The following is a 9,562-nucleotide window of genomic DNA, read 5'->3' on the forward strand; positions in this document are numbered from 1 at the left end:
TTGTAGGTCTTGATGAGACGAATAATTGAGTTTTGGTTTGATCTCTCTACAACAATGCTACAGGCCGTGGTGGCCATTTAGTTACATAGGTGGCGCTAGAGAGCACATTTTGGCACTTTATGGGTTAATATTTACATTTCATCAAATATTTCACCAGACCTGATGTGCGTGCCAAATTTGATGAGTTTCTGAGCATGTTTAGGGGATCAAATTTAGGGTTTAAGTGGCGTAACAATAAAGAAAGAAACAAACACACGCAAAATTAAAGCTGCAAGCAGCATTGGTCGGGACCTCGCACGCTGGTCCTTCAGGATCAGATCAATTTGCTTTTTAAAAATGAGGGATATTTCTTACAAGTGTGGTGTGCTTTTATTTTGAAAGTGTGATTGACAGGATGAGAATTTTCTGCAGGGTGAGACATATCTGTCTTGCTCACACCTGTGACATCAAAATTATAAACGTTTTGGGCCCATTCACTTGAATTTCAATTAGTAAATTGAAAACTCTTGATGAGTTTGTGTGTAAAACAAATTATTTTCCTAATTTTCATCAACTCTATTTTTAGAAAAGGAAAGACTTTTAACCCACATGACCTGGTCAAAGTTTGATTGAAATGTGTACTGTCAGGTGTGTAGAGACAATAAGTAACTGCAGCTGAATACAGAAAAATACTCATATATTTGAATGGAGAGTGTGAGCGAACCCACACCTTTTTGAACATTTACTGCTTCCACATAGTTTTAGATACAGACTCCACTTGAACTTTAAATGAGTCACGAGACTTTAACCTACAAATCTTGAATTTACATGTGTTTTCTATCTTTTACTGTTTTTGAGATATTAGAGTGTGAGTTTTAAAGTCTTTTCTTGCTCCTCCTGTGATTTTATAATGAGTGTGTATTGCGGAATGTTTCACAGCACTGAGGGAGTGACATCACCAGGAGCAGTTGGAGAGGAGGATTTTAGAGTACACTTCTTGTGAAATCTCCTCATAAATCCCATGACTTTGGCCAAATTTTACATTAAAAATCATATTTTAGTGGGAAATTCTGTGGCGAATCCATTGATACAGGTTTGAAAGTGGTCAGACTTATAGTTTATACATCAGAAGCCTCTGTTTGACACAAAGTTCATGCCCATAGATTGCCTCCCCATTGTTTTACATTGTAAGGTGTGATGTGGCACTACAACTTTTAGGGCTAATTAAATCCAAACCGTTCGAGAGATTACAAAGTTTTTAAGAACTTTATTTCAGCACAGTGTCATAAGTCATTTATTAAGTTTGAAGCAGATACCATTAACGCCCTCGGAGGAGATAGTGTTTGTTCGGGGTCCGAAATTGGGGCAAAGTCTTGTTTTGAAAGGCTGATTGCGGACTTCCTGCTGGATTCAGGTCAGGGGTGTCAGTGTATGATTTGTAGGTCTTGATGAGACGAATAATTGAGTGTTGGTTTGATCTCTCTACGACATTCCTACGGGCCGTGGCAGCCATTTTGTTTCATAGGTGGCGCTCTCGAGCACATTTTGGCACTTTGGGGGTTAATTTTTACATTTTATCAAATTTTTCACCAGACCTGATGTGTGTGCCAAACTTGGTGAGTTTTTGAGCATATTTAGGGGGTCAAATTTAGGGCTTAAGTCTCATAATAATAAGAAAGAAACAAACAAACAAACAAACAAACAAACAAACAACAGTAGGGTCTGTTTACAATGAGTCTTTTTACTCTTTGTAATAAATTTTCATTTGACTTATCTTTGAGTCTTCAGCTCCCTGGTTGCTTCAGTGTCACTCTCTACCCAACCTAGAAAAACCCCTTTGAAATCATTTTTCCTCTGTTTCTGCTGGTCTGATACCAGTGCTCTTTCTGTCACCAAACTGCCTTGTCACCACTTATTTTATGGTTGAGATCATCACAACTTACTCAACTTACAGAACTTGTATTCTTTACCTTCAGTGAGACATTTTCTCATTTTGGATGTTTTAATGGCTGTCAAGACTTTTCCTTCTGAACCAAACATGCCAACCTGTTGGTGACAATAGATAAAAAATTTTAAAAAATCAGGGGATCAGGGAAGTCATTGGGACTCATCATCTGGGAACCATGAATGTCTGTACTACATTTTGTGCCAATCTATAAAGTAGATATTTTCCTTAATAATTGAAGGGTTTGACCTGCTGGTGGTGCCAGGTCAAAGGTCATGAGGATTCCTCCTCTAGGACCATGAATGTCTGTACAAAATTTCATGGCATTCCCCTCAAGCTCAGATACTTTTGCATTTTAAACAGTAGGTGGACTACAAAGTCTTCTTTCTCAGTATGGGTCAGTGGTTATTTTCATAATGAGGTCAGTCTGCTGCTGTGGGTGTCCTCCTTGAAAAGTTTAAAAGTCGTTGCAGCAGAGTGTCGGCTCAGTTAGGAGGGAGTCACAGTATGACTACAGCAGGACAGCAGGGGAAAGTTGGGATTCACATGTCACAAATAAAGTAATTTCTAACCTCTGCATTACTTTGACTTTGAAAAGGAAACGGTACATTTGAGGGTGTTTGTTAAAACTCTTTCCATGATAATGAACCTATTTATTATTACTACACTGTCTTATGTTCATGTGTGCTTGATGTTGAAGTCCAGTCCAAGTTTAAACTATGTAAATTTTTACAAATCTGTAACAAAAAGGTGACATGATTATTGCTTTGCGTGCACAGTAGAATTGTTGTGAACCAAAGACGATCATGATAAACTCCACAAAGATTTCATATTTTTCACTTGTGGCCTATTTTGACACTGGGGTTTTCAAATATTTGTATTTCATGGTAATTATATCATTGTATTTTTTTATTATTAGTGCCAATGTTTTGCTCATTGTGGTTATCTGTATGAACAGAAGCTTACATGAACCTATGTACCTTTTTCTGTGCAGCCTGTTTGTAAATGAACTGTTTGGTAGTACAGGGTTGTTTCCATTCCTTCTGGTTCAGATCCTCTCTGACATTCACACTGTTTCTGCTTCCTTTTGCTTCCTGCAGATTTTCTGTTTGCATACATATGCAAGTGTGGAATATTTAAACTTAGCCATCATGTCTTATGATAGATACCTCGCTATCTGTTGTCCTCTACAATATAACACACGTATGACGTCTAAAAAGATTGGCACACTTATTGCCATAACATGGTTATATTCTTGTTTTCTGATGGTCGTTTGGTTATCTTTGGCTACTCCTCTGCAGCTGTGTGGGAATATCATTGATAAAGTTTTCTGTGCTGCCCACTCTGTTGTCAAGCTGGCGTGCTCTAACACCAGTGGAAGCAATATATATGGACTTATTGTATCTTTTGGAACAGTCTTTGTTGCTTTAAATGTAATTCTGTACACTTACTTGCACATTCTTAGAGTTTGTTTTTCTGGTTCTAAACAGACCAGACAGAAAGCCGTCAGTACCTGCACACCTCACCTTGCTTCCCTGCTCAACTTCTCCGTTGGGGCTTCCTTTGAAATATCGCAGAGCAGGTTTGATATGAGCAGAGTACCAAATATGATTAGAATATTTTTATCATTATACTTTCTTACATGCCCACCGCTGTTCAACCCTGTAATGTATGGCCTGAAAATGTCTAAAATACGGGCCTTGAGTAAAAGTCTTATATCAAATGTTGGCTATTAATATTCTTACCCTTATTGGCTTTAATTTAATCAAACCTTTGTAGTATTCTAATGTAGAACTGTGTATTCTGTTTTAATGTTACTAATAAAGTACAGTACATTAATCTTAATCTACTTTTCAGTCTGTTTTGCTCATGTAAATATAAGATAAGACTTTATTGTCCCAGAGGGAAATTTGCCTTGCACACACAATGCAAAATACAAAGATATAACTTCCACAAAACTACTGACAGAGATGTATTTTAGTAGTGAGCACCATGTGAGTCAGATTGAGAAATGAGCCAAATATATTTTATAGCATCTCATTTACTTTTATACCTATTTATATTTTATTAAGCTATGTATATTTCATTCAATGATAGATACTCATCTTTACCTGAATATGATTCTTAATAAGTTACTACTTTATACTACTTCAACAAGGCCTTCTGATCTGCACTGTTAGACTCATTATTTCTTCACATATAGGTCCACACAATGCACAATGCACAAATCATGTATATGGCCTAAGGTATTATAATGTATATAGTGTGCTTTGATTGTGATTCTGAATGTTGTTTATTTAATTTTAAGTAGTTCTCTGTTCCTGAATTTAGCCTGTAACACTTGGTTTTCCCTTCTGGGCAGAAACTGTCTGTGGCTCATTTGATGCTTTAATTCACACAAACTTGACATGAAGCCCAACAGAACAGACCACACAGGTGTTTTCAGTGACCGATTACTCCCGTTTATATTGAGTAAGGGCTTATTAAGTAAAAACATTTGTACTAAGTCATTATTTCAGATACCTGTTATGTGAAAATACAATAATTTAAAATTACAGTAACAATTAAAGCTGCAAGCAGCGTTGGTCGGAACCTCAAACTCTGGTCCGTCGGGATCAGATCATTTTGCTTTTTAAAAATGAGGGATATTTCTTACAAGTGTGGTGTGCTTTTATTTTGAAAGTGTGATTGACAGGATGAGAATTTTCTGCAGGGTGAGACATATCTGTCTTGCTCACACCTGTGTCATCAAAAGTATGCAAGTTTTGGGCCCATTCACTTGAATTTCAATTAGTAAATTGAAAACTCTTGATGAGTTTGTGTGTAAAACAAATTATTTTCCTAATTTGCATCAACTCTACTTTTAGAAAAGGAAAGACTTTTAACCCACATGACCTGGTCAAAGTTTGATTGACATGTGTACTGTCAGGTGTGTGGAGACAATAAGTAACTGCAGCTGAATACAGAAAAATACTCATATATTTGAATGGAGAGTGTGAGCGAACCCACACCTTTTTGAACATTTACTGCTTCCACATAGTTTTAGATACAAACTTCATTTGAACTTTAAATGAGTCACGAGACTTTAACCTACAAATCTTGAATTTACATGTGTTTTCTATCTTTTATTGTTTTTGAGATATTAGAGTGTGAGTTTTAAAGTCTTTTCTTGCTCCTCCTGTGATTTTATAATGAGTGTGTATTGCGGAATGTTTCACAGCACTGAGGGAGTGACATCACCAGGAGCAGTTGGAGAGGAGGATTTTAGAGTACGCTTCTTGTGAAATCTCCTCATAAATCCCATGACTTTGGCCAAATCTTACATTAAAAATCATATTTTAGTGGGAAATTCTGTGGCGAATCCATTGATACAGGTTTGAAAGTGGTCAGACTTATAGTTTAGATGTCAGAAGCCTCTGTTTGACACAAAGTTCATGCCTATAGATTGCCTCCCATTGTTTTACATTGTAAGGCTGATGTGGCACGGCAACTTTCAGGGCTTATTAAATCCAAACCGTTCGAGAGATTACAAAGTTTTTAAGAACTTTTTTTCAGCACAGTGTCATAAGTCATTTATTAAGTTTGAAGCAGATACCATTAACGCCCTCAGAGGAGATAGCGTTTGTTCGGGGGCCAAAATTGGGGCAAAGTCTTGTTTTGAAAGGCTAATTGCGAACTTCCTGTTGGATTTAGGTCAGGGGTGTCTGTGTATGATTTGTAGGTCTTGATGAGACGAATAATTGAGTTTTGGTTTGATCTCTCTACAACAATGCTACAGGCCATGGTGGCCATTTAGTTACATAGGTGGCGCTAGAGAGCACATTTTGGCACTTTATGGGTTAATATTTACATTTCATCAAATATTTCAACAGACCTGATGTGCGTGCCAAATTTGGTGAGTTTCTGAGCATGTTTAGGGGATCAAATTTAGGGTTTAAGTGGCGTAACAATAAAGAAAGAAACAAACACACGCAAAATTAAAGCTGCAAGCAGCATTGATCGGGACCTCGCACTCTGGTCCATCGGGATCAGATCAATTTGCTTTTTAAAAATGAGGGATATTTCTTACAAGTGTGGTGTGCTTTTATTTTGAAAGTGTGATTGACAGGATGAGAATTTTCTGCAGGGTGAGACATATCTGTCTTGCTCACACCTGTGTCATCAAAATTATAAACGTTTTGGGCCCATTCACTTGAATTTCAATTAGTAAATTGAAAACTCTTGATGAGTTTGTGTGTAAAACAAATTATTTTCCTAATTTTCATCAACTCTATTTTTAGAAAAGGAAAGACTTTTAACCCACATGACCTGGTCAAAGTTTGATTGAAATGTGTACTGTCAGGTGTGTAGAGACAATAAGTAACTGCAGCTGAATACAGAAAAATACTCATATATTTGAATGGAGAGTGTGAGCGAACCCACACCTTTTTGAACATTTACTGCTTCCACATAGTTTTAGATACAGACTCCACTTGAACTTTAAATGAGTCACGAGACTTTAACCTACAAATCTTGAATTTACATGTGTTTTCTATCTTTTACTGTTTTTGAGATATTAGAGTGTGAGTTTTAAAGTCTTTTCTTGCTCCTCCTGTGATTTTATAATGAGTGTGTATTGCGGAATGTTTCACAGCACTGAGGGAGTGACATCACCAGGAGCAGTTGGAGAGGAGGATTTTAGAGTACACTTCTTGTGAAATCTCCTCATAAATCCCATGACTTTGGCCAAATTTTACATTAAAAATCATATTTTAGTGGGAAATTCTGTGGCGAATCCATTGATACAGGTTTGAAAGTGGTCAGACTTATAGTTTATACATCAGAAGCCTCTGTTTGACACAAAGTTCATGCCCATAGATTGCCTCCCCATTGTTTTACATTGTAAGGTGTGATGTGGCACTACAACTTTTAGGGCTAATTAAATCCAAACCGTTCGAGAGATTACAAAGTTTTTAAGAACTTTATTTCAGCACAGTGTCATAAGTCATTTATTAAGTTTGAAGCAGATACCATTAACGCCCTCGGAGGAGATAGTGTTTGTTCGGGGTCCGAAATTGGGGCAAAGTCTTGTTTTGAAAGGCTGATTGCGGACTTCCTGCTGGATTCAGGTCAGGGGTGTCAGTGTATGATTTGTAGGTCTTGATGAGACGAATAATTGAGTGTTGGTTTGATCTCTCTACGACATTCCTACGGGCCGTGGCAGCCATTTTGTTTCATAGGTGGCGCTCTCGAGCACATTTTGGCACTTTGGGGGTTAATTTTTACATTTTATCAAATTTTTCACCAGACCTGATGTGTGTGCCAAACTTGGTGAGTTTTTGAGCATATTTAGGGGGTCAAATTTAGGGCTTAAGTCTCATAATAATAAGAAAGAAAGAAACAAACAAACAAACAAACAAACAAACAACAGTAGGGTCTGTTTACAATGAGTCTTTTTACTCTTTGTAATAAATTTTCATTTGACTTATCTTTGAGTCTTCAGCTCCCTGGTTGCTTCAGTGTCACTCTCTACCCAACCTAGAAAAACCCCTTTGAAATCATTTTTCCTCTGTTTCTGCTGGTCTGATACCAGTGCTCTTACTGTCACCAAACTTCCTTGTCACCACTTATTTTATGGTTGAGATCATCACAACTTACTCAACTTACAGAACTTGTATTCTTTACCTTCAGTGAGACATTTTCTCATTTTGGATGTTTTAATGGCTGTCAAGACTTTTCCTTCTGAACCAAACATGCCAACCTGTTGGTGACAATAGATAAAAAAATTTTAAAAAATCAGGGGATCAGGGAAGTCATTGGGACTCATCATCTGGGAACCATGAATGTCTGTACTACATTTTGTGCCAATCTATAAAGTAGATATTTTCCTTAATAATTGAAAGGTTTGACCTGCTGGTGGTGCCAGGTCAAAGGTCATGAGGATTCCTCCTCTAGGACCATGAATGTCTGTACAAAATTTCATGGCATTCCCCTCAAGCTCAGATACTTTTGCATTTTAAACAGTAGGTGGACTACAAAGTCTTCTTTCTCAGTATGGGTCAGTGGTTATTTTCATAATGAGGTCAGTCTGCTGCTGTGGGTGTCCTCCTTGAAAAGTTTAAAAGTCGTTGCAGCAGAGTGTCGGCTCAGTTAGGAGGGAGTCACAGTATGACTACAGCAGGACAGCAGGGGAAAGTTGGGATTCACATGTCACAAATAAAGTAATTTCTAACCTCTGCATTACTTTGACTTTGAAAAGGAAACGGTACATTTGAGGGTGTTTGTTAAAATTCTTTCCATGATAATGAACCTATTTATTATTACTACACTGTCTTATGTTCATGTGTGCTTGATGTTGAAGTCCAGTCCAAGTTTAAACTATGTAAATTTTTACAAATCTGTAACAAAAAGGTGACATGATTATTGCTTTGCGTGCACAGTAGAATTGTTGTGAACCAAAGACGATCATGATAAACTCCACAAAGATTTCATATTTTTCACTTGTGGCCTATTTTGACACTTGGGTTTTCAAATATTTGTATTTCATGGTAATTATATCATTGTATTTTTTTATTATTAGTGCCAATGTTTTGCTCATTGTGGTTATCTGTATGAACAGAAGCTTACATGAACCTATGTACCTTTTTCTGTGCAGCCTGTTTGTAAATGAACTGTTTGGTAGTACAGGGTTGTTTCCATTCCTTCTGGTTCAGATCCTCTCTGACATTCACACTGTTTCTGCTTCCTTTTGCTTCCTGCAGATTTTCTGTTTGCATACATATGCAAGTGTGGAATATTTAAACTTAGCCATCATGTCTTATGATAGATACCTCGCTATCTGTTGTCCTCTACAATATAACACACGTATGACGTCTAAAAAGATTGGCACACTTATTGCCATAACATGGTTATATTCTTGTTTTCTGATGGTCGTTTGGTTATCTTTGGCTACTCCTCTGCAGCTGTGTGGGAATATCATTGATAAAGTTTTCTGTGCTGCCCACTCTGTTGTCAAGCTGGCGTGCTCTAACACCAGTGGAAGCAATATATATGGACTTATTGTATCTTTTGGAACAGTCTTTGTTGCTTTAAATGTAATTCTGTACACTTACTTGCACATTCTTAGAGTTTGTTTTTCTGGTTCTAAACAGACCAGACAGAAAGCCGTCAGTACCTGCACACCTCACCTTGCTTCCCTGCTCAACTTCTCCGTTGGGGCTTCCTTTGAAATATCGCAGAGCAGGTTTGATATGAGCAGAGTACCAAATATGATTAGAATATTTTTATCATTATACTTTCTTACATGCCCACCGCTGTTCAACCCTGTAATGTATGGCCTGAAAATGTCTAAAATACGGGCCTTGAGTAAAAGTCTTATATCAAATGTTGGCTATTAATATTCTTACCCTTATTGGCTTTAATTTAATCAAACCTTTGTAGTATTCTAATGTAGAACTGTGTATTCTGTTTTAATGTTACTAATAAAGTACAGTACATTAATCTTAATCTACTTTTCAGTCTGTTTTGCTCATGTAAATATAAGATAAGACTTTATTGTCCCAGAGGGAAATTTGCCTTGCACACACAATGCAAAATACAAAGATATAACTTCCACAAAACTACTGACAGAGATGTATTTTAGTAGTGAGCACCATGTGA

General features: G+C 37.1%; 2 protein-coding genes across 2 annotated transcripts; both read left to right on the plus strand.

Moving 5' to 3' along the window:
* The first annotated feature begins 2,730 nt into the window (after window positions 1-2,730).
* On the plus strand, window positions 2,731-3,660 carry LOC137186674 (olfactory receptor 52D1-like). Its single transcript, XM_067595745.1, has one exon. It carries the CDS (start codon window positions 2,731-2,733, stop codon window positions 3,658-3,660), a length of 930 nt encoding a protein of 309 aa, XP_067451846.1.
* Window positions 3,661-8,370: 4,710 nt separating this feature from the next.
* Window positions 8,371-9,300, plus strand: LOC137186675 (olfactory receptor 4E2-like). The gene has a single exon (XM_067595746.1). The coding sequence runs from the start codon at window positions 8,371-8,373 to the stop codon at window positions 9,298-9,300; it is 930 nt and encodes a 309-aa protein (XP_067451847.1).
* Window positions 9,301-9,562: the final 262 nt, after the last annotated feature.

This window comes from Thunnus thynnus, chromosome 7 (genome assembly GCF_963924715.1).
Source record: "Thunnus thynnus chromosome 7, fThuThy2.1, whole genome shotgun sequence".
Classification (NCBI taxonomy): Eukaryota; Metazoa; Chordata; class Actinopteri; order Scombriformes; family Scombridae; genus Thunnus; species Thunnus thynnus.